At 36.4% G+C, this 15,525-nt stretch overlaps 1 protein-coding gene across 7 annotated transcripts in view; it reads left to right on the top strand.

Annotated features, from left to right (window-relative positions):
* Positions 1-15,525, top strand: part of LOC142841994 (histone demethylase UTY) — a 159,358-nt gene that overhangs the window by 104,803 nt on the left and 39,030 nt on the right. For all 7 annotated transcript variants that reach the window (XM_075958977.1, XM_075958975.1, XM_075958974.1 and 4 more), the window contains 3 exons: positions 5,859-5,988; positions 7,240-7,345; positions 7,991-8,196. In XM_075958977.1, the coding sequence (XP_075815092.1) occupies positions 5,859-5,988; positions 7,240-7,345; positions 7,991-8,196 (442 nt within the window). The remainder of the gene's footprint in view (positions 1-5,858; positions 5,989-7,239; positions 7,346-7,990; positions 8,197-15,525) is intronic.

Here is a 15,525-nt window from a genome sequence, read left to right as displayed (position 1 = left end):
TTTGCTGTAATGAGGTCAACTGTCTGTGTTTTTGTTGGTGTAGCCATCTTCCTTGGGTTGGAGTTTTCCTTCTAGTATTTTGTGTAGGGCTGAGTTTGGGGCTAGGTATTGGTGAAATCTAGATTTGTCATGGATTATGTTGTTTTGTCCTTCTATGGTGACTGACAGTTTTGTGGGTATAGTAGTGTGGGTATGGCATCCATGGTCTCTTAATATCTGCATAATACTTGACCATGCATGACCTTTTGGCTTTTATCGTCTCCGTTGAGAAGTCAGTTGTAATTCTGATAGGTCTACCTTTATATGTTACTTGGCCTTTTTCCTCTGCAGCTCTTAATATTCTTTCTTTACTTTGTACGTTTAGTGTTTTGATTATTATGTGGTGAGAGTACTTTTTTTGGATCCAGTCTATTTGGTGTTCTGTAAGCTTCTTGTATCTTCATAAGCATATCTTTCTTTAGGTAGGGAAAGTTTTCTTCTATGATTTGTTAAATGAATTTTCTGTGCCTTTGAGTTGAACTGCTTCTTCTATAACTATTATTCTAAGATTTGGCCTACTTATAGTGTCCCATATTTCCTGGATATTTTGGGTTAAGCTTTTGTTAGATTTAATGCTTTCTTTAACTGATGAGTCTATTTCCTCTGTTGTATCGTCAGCGCTTGAGATTCTCTCTTCCATTTCTTGTATTCTATTGTTCATGCTTGCATTTGTGGTTCATGATCTTTTTCTCATGATTTCTGTTTCTATAATTCCTTTGGTTTGTGTTTTCATTATTGATTCTATTCAGTTTTCAATTCCTGAATAGTTTCTTTTATATGTTTGATTTCTTTTTCTTGGTTTTTTGTAAGTGATTTGCTGATATCTTTCAATTTTTTGTTTGTTTTTTCCTCAATTTCTTTAGGGTAACTTCTCATTTCATCTTTAAGAATTTTAAACATTCTCTTGAGATTATTTTTTTAGATCATTTTCTTCTGGTTCATCCATATTTGGTTGTTTAAGTCTTGCTTTTTTAGGGTCTTTAGGTTTTACTGGTATTGTGTTGCTCTTTGTGATGTAGAGTGTGATCTTACCTTTTCTACTCATCTTTTCCTCTAATAGGTATGGTTGGGGCTCTCTTGACATTCTGGTGAATAATCTTCTAGGTGCCAGTGAATCCAAAGCTCAGATGGTTGTTCCTCATGGTACAGTCAGAGTCACAGTTCTAGTTACCCCGTTGGTTACTCCGTGTTCCTGGAGGTAGCTCAGTGCTCTTGTGCTTTGCTCTGCTCCCTTGGAGTTGGCTGTCTTAGGCCTACCTTGGCCTAGCCTGCTGGCTTCAATCTGTTTCTGTAAATCTTGCTCTGGATCTTCTTCTGAAAAAGTCCCTGACTTGGAGTTGGACCTCTTCTGGTGGAGATTGCTGACTCTGAATCTGGTTGCTGTCTCAGTCCTGATCCACCAGTGTTCTGGGAATGGGTTGGGTTCCAGCAGTGGATTTACTCCTGGCTTCTGCTACCCTGGAGCTTGTTTCCTCAGGCCCTCTCTGTCTTAGGTGTCTTGTTCATTTTCATTCCTGTGGAGTTTGTTTCCAAGGTGAAGTTTATTGCCTCAGGTCAACTTTTGCCTAGGTTACTGGCTTTGACCTGTATCTGTAAATCCTGGTCTGGATTCCCTCCTAAAGAAGTTTCTGGGTTGGAGTTAGACATGGAAAGGTTTCTTTTTCTGGTCTACTGACTTGGAGGTCTCAGGCTTGGGTGCACCTGATCCCGCAGAGGACCTGCTTACTTCCTCGGAAGTCCCAGACTTGTGCTTGAACCCAGCAGGGGTTCCAGGTTCCTGCCTATTCCCTTTGATGTCCTAAACCAATGCCTGAACCCATAGAAGACCTGGCTCATGCCTACTCTCTCTGAGATCCCAGACTTGCTCCTGGCACCTCCTAGGCCTATTCCTTTGGAGGACCCAGGTTCACTCAAGCTCAGGCTGACAGAGGTCTTGGCTCTGGCATAGTTCCTGGAAGGTCCTAGACTTTCACCCTGACCGGCAAGGTGTTGGCTTAGGTCTACTCCCTTGAAGGTGCCGAATTCTGTACCCTCAGCAGTCTCTGTCTGTGTCTCACTGTCTCTGGTTACTTCCCTGTACCTGTTCCAATGGAGATCTTTGACTATGGATTTAGTTGCTGTCTCTATCCTGATCAGCCCATGTCCCGGGACTGAGTTTGCTTCTAGCTTCTGCTCCTGGTGGAGCTTGTTCTCTCTCCTAGGCATCTGGTACAGTCCCACTCTGGTTCTGGTGGAGATCACAGACTCTGAGTCAGGTTGTTGGCTCAATCCTGGTCTGCCAGATGTCTCGGGACTGGATTTGTGCCTGGCTTCTGCTCCTGGTGGAGCTCCATTCTTTTATTTTGAACTAGGAGCAATTTTGTATTTTCATTGTTCTGTACTTATATGAAAATAGTATCATTTATTAACATCTTTTTATTTTGAACTATTAGCAATTTCATAGTTTCATTGTTCTATATTTATATAAAACAAATTTCATATTCTTTGGTAGATTGAAATTGAAAAGATACATTTATACACTCTGGTTTGCTGCCCCTTAGTATCAGTTGATTTTGTTATGAAATCTATTTTTTGATACCAGGATAAACATAAGCCTACTTTCTTTTTCTTTTCTTTTTTTTTTTTGCAATATTCTTTTTAAAATTGTATTTATTGAGTTATACCTTTTTCTCTGCTCCTCTTCTTTTCCCTCTCCCTCCCCTTCTACCCTCGTTAATGGTCCCCATGCTTCCAATTTACTCAGGAGATCTTGTCTTTTTCTACTTCTCTTGTAGATTAGATCCATGTATGTCTCTTTTAGGGTCATCTTTTTCATCTAGGTTTTCTGGGATTGTGAACTGTAGGCTGGTTTTTCTTTGCTTTCTGTCTAAAAGCCACTTATAAGCGAGTACATATGATATTTTCTTTCTGGGTCTGGGTTACCTCTCTCAATATAATGTTCTCTAGATCTTTCCATTTGCTGCAAATTTCAAGATGTCATTATTTTTTTCAGGACATTATATAATTGTACTGCATTTTCCTTATCCATTCTTCGGTTGAGGAACATTTAGTTGTTTCAGGTTCTTGTATGACAAACAATGCTGCTATAAATATAGTTGAGTATATGTCCTTGTGGTACAATTTAGCAAACTGGTGCAGCTGCTTTGTATATCAATGTGGCGATTTCTTAGAAAATTAGGAAACAATCTACATCAAGATCCTGCAATACTACTTTTGGGCATGTGTATATATATACCAAAGGTATACCAAAGGATGCTCAATTGTGCCAAAAGCATATTTTCTAAGACAATTAAGCATTTGAGTTACATGCTTATATAAACTTAGGTACTGTTCATTACTATAGTCATTTATCTAGATGTTGTACTTGATAATTTTATCATTATGTTAAAATCATATATTGTATGTATTCATACTAAAACAGCAACAGTTTTTATGTTATCTTCCATGAGTTATCCAGTCAGCCAGATATTTATGCTTCTTATGTATATTTATGTTTTATTTGCCAAATTAGATTGATTTCTTTTTTTTTTAATTCCAGGATAAATATAAATTCTAATTTTTAAAACATTTTACCTAATTCATAATTTAAAGTCCATTGTATCATTCTTGTGGTTATAGTAACTCATTATATTTATTAGGGACTATTTATTAGTAATTTCCATATGTCTTGCTGGGTTTTTTAGTTTTGTTTTGAGACAGGGCTTACTATGAAGTCTTGACTGTCCTGGAACTCATTATGTAGACAAATAAATATATTACTTTCTAATATACCTTTCAGTCAGCCAACCAAACATGCTTTAAGTTCATGTACTTTTTTCCTGTAAAACAAAACCTTTTTCTTAAGCCTTAAATTACGTTTTTCTATAATTTAGATTGCAAAACAATGATATCAGTAGTTTTTTTGTAACTAATTAAAACAAATTATTAATTCATGGTTTTCTTGAGACAGGATTTCTCTGTGTATTCCTGGCTGTCCAGGAACTCATTATGTAGACTTTACTGGCCTTAAAATAATAGACCTGACTCCTGTTTTTCAAGTGCTTATTTTAAAGGTCAAGTGCCACCACCGCACAATTTATTTATTTATTTATTAGGCTTTTTTAAAAATATTTATTTATTTATTTATTTATTTGTTTTTTTTTTTTTTTTTTTTTTTTGGTTTCTCGAGACAGGGTTTCTCTGTGGTTTTGGAGCCTGTCCTGGAACTAGCTCTTGTAGACCAGGCTGGTTTTTATTTTTTTTTAAATTTTTTTTATTTTTTTGCACAATTTATTTTATTATCTTATGTGTATTGATATTTAGTCCACATGTATGTCTGCATACTACATGTATGTCTGGTGGCTAAGGAAATCAGAAGAGGGTGTCAGAATTCATGGAACTGGTATTATAGATGGTTGTGAACTTCCATGTGGGTTCTTGGAAATGAAACTACTTATGGAAGAGCAAGCAATAATATTAACTTCTAAGCCATTTCTCAGGTTTGAATTCTTTAAGGCAATTTTAATATTTTGAGTTCCACTCTATCGACTTTTATTTTTTTATTTTATTTTTTTTTTATTTTCGAGACAGGGTTTCTCTGTAACTTTGGAGCCTGTCCTTGTACTAGCTTTTGTAGACCAGGTAGGCCTTGAACTCCCAGAGATCCGCCTGCCTCTGCCTCCTGAGTGCTGGGATTAAAGGTGTGCTCTACCATCGCCGGGCTCCATTGTCATTTTAATATGGTCAAAGTTTTAACACTAAATTTAAAAGCCTGACTACTGGATTATTTGAAAAGTTTAATAGTTTTCTGAATTTTTTCAACTTCATATTTAGAAATATTGTCTTACAGTGTTATGCCAAATATTTAGAATTTGAAGTAATCTTTACCTACCATGTTTTTATTAATTAATAACTTAGCAATTGTGATACTTTTCACTAAAGGAAACAAGTTAATTCAAAGTTACATAGGTGTACAGTGCTTATATAAGAAGGTGAACCAGAACTACTTGTAAACATAACTTTAAAAATTATTAAAAGTTGGCTATATTGATCGATCTGTCCTGAAGAGAACTTGCTTTTGCAGAGGATCTGCATTTGGTATCCAGATATGGTGGTTATAGTCAACTCAGTTGCAGGGGATTTGAAACATTCTTTCTGTCATTTGTGTATAGGCATGCACATACTTTATGCAGGCACAGTGATCATATGCTTAAAATGATAAATAAATTGAAAATATATTTTCAGGTATGAATTTGGAGTCTTCAGAGTACTCCAACAAGTCAATATTTTTTAAACTGATATATTTATTTTTATTTTCTTTGAAGTATTTGCCTATTTGAATTTGTGCCATGTTTATGTCTGGTGCTTATGGATTTTAGATCTAGAGTTATAGGTGGTTGTGAAGCTCTGCGTGGCTGTTTGGAAACAAAACTAGATCCTCAGCAAAAGCAGCAAGTGGTCCTAATTTCTTTAATAGTCTCTCTAGCCCTGAAATTTGATTTTGATGATGCAGAAAAATGAACTTTTTGGATTTTGGATTGGTTACAAAGCTGTTTTGGAAATAGTTATTGGTAGTATGTAGGAAAAGAAATATAATGACAATACTATTGTAAAGTTTTTGGTGTGAATATTTAAAATCTAAAGAGAATTTGAGGAAAATAAAGTTAGGGTTTTTAGTTCACGTTTATGTTGAAATTGAGAAAAGAATTTAGAAAATTCTAACCAATATAAAATTGTGTAAGAATTCATTTCTTAGAAACATCTTAAGACTAATCTGACTTTTATTAAAAATCAATTTATAGCTTTTATATGTTTTCTGTTATCTTTTTTTTCTTAAAAAGGAATCTCGGTAAAAATGGTTTATCTAATAGTCATAGTCTGCTGGATATATGCCCACCTCCAAGACCACCATCTTCACCATACCCTCCATTACCAAAGGAGAAGTTGAACCCACCCACTCCCAGTATTTATGTGAGTCTGATTAATTAACTAGAACTAAGTCAATTGTTTGAACTAACTTGAATGATACTAAAAAGTAGTTATTTAAAACAGTGTAAATTGACTTTTGGTAGCTATAAATTTTGACTCTTAATGGGTTGAATATTTCAGAAATTGTATTCTGAATCTGAAAAAGGTGCTCTTGTTATAGCATTTATTTTCTAATCTAAATTTATTTTCTAAATCTAAATTTTGTTTATAGGTGGTAAATTAAATATTTTGTTTAGATTATGACATCAATGAAACAATTTTTTCATTGTAATTAGTAATGTTTCTGTTTTCATAAAATGTTACTAATACAAAAATGTATTTATTTCTTGTTTGTCAAATATAAAGATTGTAAAATTAACATGTTAACTGGATTATATGGTTATATTCTTAGCACTTGTGAAAATGAGGGAGGCAGAACACATGTTCAAGGATAGTTTGTTGTGTATGATCAGTTTCAGACCAGCCAGGAATATATAGTGAGACCTTTTATGAGAAAAATAAAAGAGCAATAGCCTTACCAGTATTTGTGCTTCCTACCCCTCTTTTTTCTATTTGAAGTGATTAAAGTTCTAGATAAATAAACTTAAGGTAGTATAGTGTTGCTACATTGATTTACATATCTCTTTTCATTCCCTATATGTGTACATATGGTTGGGGATTGTATTGATTGCTTCCTTTTGAGCTTTTCTTTTAACACATTACATAAATCTTCTAAATACAAAGTGTTGAAAAAGAGACTCATGCAGAGATGTAGAAATTTTCAAAGAATGTTGAGAACAAACATAAAATAAGATTTGTTGTTTTGGGGCCCTAAATAGTTCTTTTTACATTTTACATTCTTTTAAAAATTTATAGATATTAAGCTCATGATTTAGCACGTATTTTATTAAATACATGAAGTCAGTGCATTCAAAACATGCTGCTGGAAAGAAATTTGGTTAATTAAAATTTGCATATCACTAGAAGTTCGATTGTTATGCAACTGATAAGAAGCATTTAAAGAGAATCAAATTTTTACAATTCTTTTAAAATTATCATTTAAAAGAAGAAAGTTACATTTTCTTGAGAGGATGATCATAAATACTATAAGTCATATCAGTACATATCATGCCTACATTGTCCATACTATGTTAATGGCTTGGAATGTATTTGTTGTATATTTTATATTGCCACATTGATGAAAGAATGAAATGTGCATACATTGAAAACTAGTGAAATGTTTTAAATTTGCAGTTGGAAAATAAGCGTGATGCCTTTTTTCCTCCATTACATCAATTTTGCATCAACCCAAAAAACCCTGTCACAGTAATTCGAGGCCTTGCTGGAGCTCTTAAGTTAGGTAAGCTTAAAAATATTTGAGAACTTTCATTATTAGTGAACTTAAGATGCCAGTCATTGGTTGCTTTATTTTTAATCATATCAAATATTTTAATTGTTTCTTTACGTTTGTCTTTTTAATCTTCTATTGCTTCTGTTTTTTCCTCACTCCATTTTCTTTTTTCCTCCCTTCTGTTTTTATAGTACTACTTTGCTTATTTCTTTTTTCCCTCCTCCAGCTCTCTACCTAGGCCCATGTGTATTTGTTTTCTATAACTTACTCTTTAAAGTTTTTCATAGTAATTTATCACTTAAACATGTTATTTGAGCACACATGATATAAATGATATTGTTTGGTGACAGTTTACTTTAATTGAACATTTGTTTTAAAATATGGATAATTATGTTGTGTAATAGAATATTTTAAAATGTATTTAAAAAAAATTTTTTTTGTATTTTTTGATACTTTTAATATAAAATACGCCAGATACTTCTTTGACCTGTCTTGATGGCTAGCTAGATCAAGGTACTCTCTTGCAATTCTACCAAATTGAAACTATTTTTATAGAAACATACTATTCCATAATGTAAAATTTTATGGTCTTTCAAATTTTCATTTCATTTACTGTAATTTTACAAAATTAACAAATATTATTTATTTATGAAGATCTTGGACTTTTCTCTACCAAAACTTTGGTAGAAGCTAATAATGAGCATATGGTAGAAGTGAGGACACAATTGTTGCAGCCAGCAGATGAAAACTGGGATCCCTCTGGAACAAAGAAAATCTGGCGGTATGAAAATAAAAGTTCTCATACAACAATTGCTAAATATGCCCAGTACCAGGCCTGCTCCTTCCAGGAATCATTAAGAGTAAGTTTATTTTGCATTAAAATTGGGGAGAAGAGTGTTAAGGGGATTTTAGTAAAGTAGTTTACTGTTCAGCAATTCATCTATGATACACTAATGTATGTTTTTAACACTGGTGCTATATGTCTATGGGCCTGTGTAATGTGTGTACTTTATACTTTGAGAAAAGACCTTTGAACTTGCAGAACAGAGTATGCTGGATGACTAGTGAGTTCAAAGGATCTGCCTGTCTCTATCTCCCTATACTAGAATTACAAAGCTATGACCTTAAGTACTTTGATAAGTTTGGTTGTGTTTTGACACAGGGTATCACTGTGTAGCACTGGCTGGAATGAAATTTAAGAGAGATTGCATCTGCATCTGCCTTCCAAGTGTTGGGATTAAAGATATGTGCTACTATACCTAGCTAGTACACTGTCAAAATTAAGAACATGTATATACACCATGAAATCCACAAATAAATACACACAGGAAATTAAGAACTCCATAGAAGGTATTTCCAATAGAGTCAATAGTATAATCATAGTGTAAGAACAGTATAATTGTCCCATCCATGTTCAAGATGGATAGCCACTAGTAAGTAGTCAGGAGCAGAAAAGAAACTCCTCTCAGAATCTTCCTTTTGCTAGGCAAATGATCTATTTCTACGCTAAACTCTAACCCCTCTTATGTTATATTTAAAGCACTAAGTATTTAGAACAAAGGGAATGTTTTGAAAGCTGCCAAAGGGAAACAACCTCATTTCATATAAAGACAGAGACACATCAAAATAATGGTTCCTCAACAGAAACCTTAAAAGCACAAATAGTTTAAAGTGACATGTTTTAAGGTATTTAAAAAAAAAATCACATTTTTAAATACATGTACCAAATTAAGTAAAACTACTAATGCTAATGGAAAAAAACAGAAAAATACTCCATGATAAAGGAATTTATACTCATTAAAGGATAGTCAACTAATTTTTCAGACTGAAAAATATAAGATTATCTAAGTTTGTCAAAGTTAATAAAGAATTCTATAAATGAAAAAGAAATTGCATATATATATTTTTTTTTTTTTTTAATTTTTCGAGACAGGGTTTCTCCGTAGCTTTTGGTTCCTGTCCTGGAACTAGCTCTTGTAGACCAGGCTGGCCTCAAACTCACAGAGAATATTTATTTTTAGTAGTTTAAAAATTCAGTTATAAAATGTAAACCATTTCATCTTATTTTGATGTCAATAAAACAAATACCAAATGCTGTAATGGATTTGGAGAAAGGGAAATCTTTGTGAATTGTTGCTTAAGCTGAAAACTTCTGTAAAGCAAAAGATATTGAGCCTATATAATTCATGATCCTGGAGAAGCTAAATAACAAGGTGAACCCTAAGAAAAACATACATAGATCCACCTGGAAAGGGGAAAAAACAAAATTGCCTAACAAAATTAGAATGCTGAGGTTGGGGAGAATGGAAGGTGGAAGGGAAAGGGTAGGAGGGTGGGAACTGGGTAGTTGAGATGGAGGAAGGACAGAGATAAGAACAAGGAAAGAGATATCAAAATTGAGGGAGCCATTATAGGGTTAGCAAGAAATCAGACACTGGAGAAATGACCCCAGCTAAGACCCTAAGCAATAGAGAAGAGGGTGTCCGAACTGGCCTTGCCCTGTAGTCAGACTGATGAATATCTTAAATATCACCATAGAAACTTCATCTAGCAACTAATGGAAACAGAGATAGAGACCCACAATGGAGCACTGTACTGAGTTCCCAAAGTCCAGTGGAGAAATACCAGTTTTTTAAGTTAATTATAATGATGCAGAGTCTTGAGAAATCATAATAGGAGCAGGGACATCTGGTTGATGATCCCCGTTGTTTCATAGTAGCATTTATGCCCCTAAGGTCATATAACATTTGAAATTTACTTTAATATCTATTTTCCTCACAGATTACCTGAATGTCCTGAGACAATGTAATGCTGCACAGTGCCAGAAGAAGAATTTTCCCCTGTCCAATTTAAGACATTAATACACTTTCTTTTGGAAATATTTATTTACTTGAAATTTACTTTTGTATCTATTATTTTACATTTAGGCCACAGTTTCTTCTCCCACATTTCCTCCCAGTCCATATCCCCAACATTCACTTTGTTCCTCTCCTCCAATCAACTCCTCCATTTCTGTTCAGAAAAGGTCTGGTCTCCCATAGTTATCAAGAAAACATTGCATTTCAAGTTGCAATAAGACTAAGCATCTCCCCTTGTATCAATGCTCATCAAGGTGACTCAGCATGGAGTAGGGTCCCAAAAGCCCATAAAATAATCAGAGGTAGCCATTGTTCCCACAACTTTAAAATATATGCAGAGTGACTAGGTCAGTCCCATGTAAGCTTCCTGATTATCCATTCAGTCTCTATGTGCCCCTATGAACCCTGATAGTTGATTTCATGGATTAGTTTGTTATATTATTGACCTCACTGACTCCTACTAGCCTTTCCTCTCTTCAGCAGGATTCTATGAGCTCCATTTAATCTTTGACTGTTATGGGTCTCTGCATTAGTTTGCACCAATTGCTGGATGACGAGTCTATGATGATTATGGCTTAGCCAACTATCTATGGGCATAGCACTATATTGTTAGGCATAATTACAGTAGCTTTTTTATTTTTTTCCATTGATGTTTGGTTTTATTCTGGGTTTCTATGTCATCAATGTCTGGGTCCAGGGTAGGCTCACTCCTGTGGCATGCGTCTCAGTCTAGACCAATTTTTGGTTGCCCATTCTCACAATCTATGTGTCAGTCTTACCTAGTACATCTCATAGGCAGGACAGACTGTAGGTCGAATATTGGGGTCTAGGTTGTTGCTTGATTTACCTACTCTCTCTGTGTATCTCTTTTCCATTTTCCTACTTATGTAGTATGAGTAATGGGCTGCTTCCTGCCAACCAACTGTTGTATGAGGAGTGGGCTGCACCCGACTCCCGGCTGCCTGGCTAGCTTGTACCACAAAATAACACACAAATTGTATGTTATAAGGAATTTTGCAGTGAGGAACCACAGGTCTCTGTTAACTCTTGCTAATTCTGGCTCATTATGTCTATCCTCTTAATGGCTAACTCCTGCTTCTTGATTCAGCATATTTCTATTAATCTGTGTAGAACCACAAGGTTGTAGCTTACCAGGAAAGATTCGCCATGTCTGACCTGGTAGCTGGCTCCATGGTGGCCCTCTCTGCCTGCCTTCCTCCTCCCACGATTCAGATCTGTCTTCCTGCCTCAGTACGGCCCTATCAAAAGGCCAAGGAAGCTTCTTTATTTAACCAATGAAAGAAACAGAAATACAGAAGAACCTTCTACACCATACATTTCTTTAATCTTCTAGACTGTTGGTTGAAACAGATTCATTCATCAACCAATAAGAGCAACACATATACAGAAGGACATCATACATCACTTACCCTTGCATTTTTTACTATAAGCAGAGGTGAGAAGTTTTGCCATGAGTTAGTTGCTAAGGAATTTTGCAGTGAGAAACCACAGGTCTCTGTTAACTCTTGCTAGTTCTGATTACAGAAACTGGCAAGCGATCCAGGTCCCTCTGTTAAAAAGATGGTGATTTAATAACCGAGACTTCTGCAATCCTATCTTTGTGAGTAATCTGAAAAGTATAACTTGCAAACTGTATTCAGAGACTCTCAGGCTCGCTTAACTAATTGTAGAAAATAGGTTTAGAAATTTCTCAATGTACTGTGGACCAAAGACTGAACTTGGAGGGCTTGTTTCATTCGCCAGAATTATACAGTGTGGAGAGAAATGTTTCTTCTCTCAGGACACAGGAATAACGGTGTCTCAAAAGTGAGGAAAACATTGCTAATATTATGGGACAAATTCAATGGCATTTTATAGTGGGGTCCAGGATATCACACAAGAGAAATTTTTTATGTATATATATTTTTTTTGAAGAATTTCACCCTCATCCCCACCTCCCCTTTCGCTTTCCCTCCCACTCTTCTCCCCCTCCCACCTTTCTTCTCCCTCTCCCTCTCCAGTACAAAGAACAGTCAGGGTACCCTGCCCTGTGGGAAGTCCAAGGTCCTCCCCCCCTCTATCCAGTTCTAGGAAGGTGAACATCCAAACCGGCTAGGCTCCCACAAAGCCAGTACATGCAGTAGGATCAAAACCCAGTGCCATTGTCCTTGGCTTCTCATCAAGTCTCATTGTCAGCCATGTTCAGACAGTCCGTTTTTATCCCATGCTTTTGGTTGATCCCAAATTTCCTGAGAAATTGCCACACTGCTTTCCAAAGTGGTTGCACAAGATTGCGTTCCCAACAGCAATGGATGAGTGTACCCCTTTCTCCACAACCTCTCCAGCAAAGGCTATCATTGGTGTTTTTGATTCTAGCCACTCTGACAGGTGTAAGATGGTATCTCAGAGTTGTTTTGACTTGGATTTCCCTGATTGCTAAGGAAGTTGAGCACGACCTTAAGTGTCTTTTGGCCATTTGAACTTCTTCTGTTGAGAATTCTCTGTTCAGTTCAGTGTCCATTTTGTAATTGGGTTAATTAGCATTTTAAAGTCTAGTTTCTTGAGTTCTTTATATATTTTGGAGATCAGACCTTTGTCTGTTGCGCGGTTGGTGAAGATCTTCTCCCAGTCAATGGGTTGCCTTTGTGTCTTAGTGACAGTGTCTATGCTTTACAGAAGCTTCTCAGTTTCAGTAGGTCCCATTTACTCAATGTTTCCCTTCCTGTCTGTGCTGCTGGGGTTATACCTAGGAAGCGATCACCTGTGCCCACATGTTGTAGGGTAATTCCCACTTTCTCTTCTTTCAGGTTCAGTGTGTTCAGACTGATATTGAGGTCTTTGATCCATTTGGACTTAAGTTTTGTGCATGGTGATAGATATGGGTCTATTTTCATTCTTCTACAGCTTGACATCTAGTTATGCCGGCACCATTTGTTGAAGATGCTTTCTTTCTTCCATTGTATACTTTTGGCTCCTTTATTGAAAATTAGGTGTTCATAGGATTGTGGGTTAAAATCTGGGTCTTCTATACGATTCCATTGTTCGACGTGTTTGTTTTTATTCCAATACCAAGCAGTTTTCAATACTGTAGCTCTGTCATAGAGTCTGAAATCAGGGATGGTAATGCCTCCAGAAGTTCCTTTATTGTATAAAATTATTTTGACGGTCCTAACCGTTTTTGGTTTTTCCATACAAAGTTGATTATTGTCCTCTCAACATCTGTGAAGAATTTTGATGGGACCTTGATGGGGATTGCATTGAATCTATATATGGCCATTTTGACTATGTTGATCCTCCCAATCCAAGAGCAAGGGAGGTCCTTCCATTTTCTGGTGTCTTCTTCAATTTCTTTCTTCAAAGACTTAAAGTTCTTGTCAAATAGATCTTTCACTCCTTGGTCAAAGTTACCCCAAGATACTTTATGCTGTTTGTGGCTATCATGAAAGGTGATGCTTCTCTGATTTCCCTCTCTGCTTCCTTATCCTTTATGTATAGGAGGGCGACTGATTTTTTGGAGTTGATCTTGTATCCTGCTACATTACTAAAGGTGTTTATCAGCTGTAGGAGTTCTTTGGTAGAGTTTTTGAGGTCACTTACGTATACTATCATATCTTCTGCAAATAACGAAAGTTTAACTTCTTCTTTTCCAATTCGAATCCCCTTGATCTCCTTATGTTGTCTTATTGCTATTGTTAGAAGTTCAAGCACTATATTGAAGACATATGGAGAGAGTGGACAGCCCTGTCGTGTTCCTGATTTTAGTGGGATGGTTTTGAGTTTCTCTCCGTTTATTTAATGTTAGCTGTCGGCTTGCTGTAAATAGCTTTTATTATATTTACGTATGACCCTTGTATCCCTAGTCTCTCCAAGACTTTTATCGTAAAGCAGTGTTGAATTTTGTCAAATCTTTTTCAGCATCTAATAAAATAATCACATGGTTTTTTTTCTTTCAGTTTATTTATATGATGGATTACATTGATAGATTTTTTTTTAAATGAATGAAGATTTTATTTGGTCTCACGGTTCAAGATGATCTATTTCATCAAAGCTGAGAGGAGAAGGGGTCACGTGGCATGTACAAATTGATTTATTGATTTCTATGAGTGTGTGTTCTGCGTGCTTGTGCGTGTGTGCGTGCGTGTCCACATGTATTCCGGAGTGTATGTATGAGAGTGTACATATGTGTGAAGGCCAGAGATAAACCTTGTTCCTCAGGACACTGGCCACCTTTGGTTTTTCAACAGGTCCTCTTACTTTGAACTGGAATGTGTTAATCTGGCTAGCTCTGCAGTAGCATTACCATTGTATTTTTTTTTTAATTTATTTATTTATTAAGGATTTCTGCCTCCTCCCTGCAACCGCCTCCCATTTCCCTCCTCCTCCCCCGATAGAGTCCCCCTCCCTCATCTGCTGGAAGAGCAATCAGGGTTCCCTGACCTGCGGGAAGCCCAAGGACCGCCCACCTCTATCCAGGTCTATTAAGGTGAGCATCCAAACTGCCTAGGCTCCCCCAAAGGCAGTAAGTGCAGTAGGATCAAAAACCCTCTACAATTGTTCTTGAGTTCTCAGTATTCATCATTGTCCACTATGTTCAGCTAGTCCGGATTTATCCCATGCTTTTTCAGACCCGGCCCAGCTGGCCTTGGTGAGTTCCCTATAGAACATCCCCATTGTCTCAGTGTGTGGGTGCACCCCTTGGTGGTCCTGAGTTCCTTGCTCGTGCTCCGTCTCCTTCTGCTCCTGATTTAGACCTTGAGATTTCTGTCCCGTGCTCCAATGTGGGTCTCTGTCTCCTTTCATCACCTGATGAAGGTTAATATTCATGAGGATGCCTGTGTGTTTGTCTTTGGATTCACCTTCTTATTTAGCTTCTCTAGGAACATGAATTATAAGCTCAATGTCCTTTATTTATTGCTAGAAACCAAATATGAGTGAGTACATCCCATGTTCCTCTTTTTGGGTCTGGCTTACCTCACTCAGGATAGTGTTTTCTATATCCATCCATTTGTATGCAAAATTCAAGAAGTCCTTGTTTTTTACTGCTGAGTAATACTCTAATATGTATATATTCCATGCTTTCTTCATCCATTCTTCCGTTGAAGGGCATCTAGGTTGTTTCCAGGTTCTGGCTATTACAAATAATACTGCTATGAACATAGTTGAACAAATGCTCTTGTCATATGATAGGGCATCTCTTGGGTATATTCCCAGGAGTGGTATTGATGGGTCCAGGAGTAGGTTGATCCCGAATTTCCTGAGAAACCGAAACACTGCTTTCCAGAGTGGTTGCACAAGTTTGCATTCCCACCAGCAATGGATGAGGGTACTCCT

The sequence above is a fragment of the Microtus pennsylvanicus genome, chromosome Y, assembly GCF_037038515.1.
Source record: "Microtus pennsylvanicus isolate mMicPen1 chromosome Y, mMicPen1.hap1, whole genome shotgun sequence".
In the NCBI taxonomy this organism is placed as follows: Eukaryota; Metazoa; Chordata; class Mammalia; order Rodentia; family Cricetidae; genus Microtus; species Microtus pennsylvanicus.
This window is presented reverse-complemented; position numbering and strand designations above follow the sequence as displayed.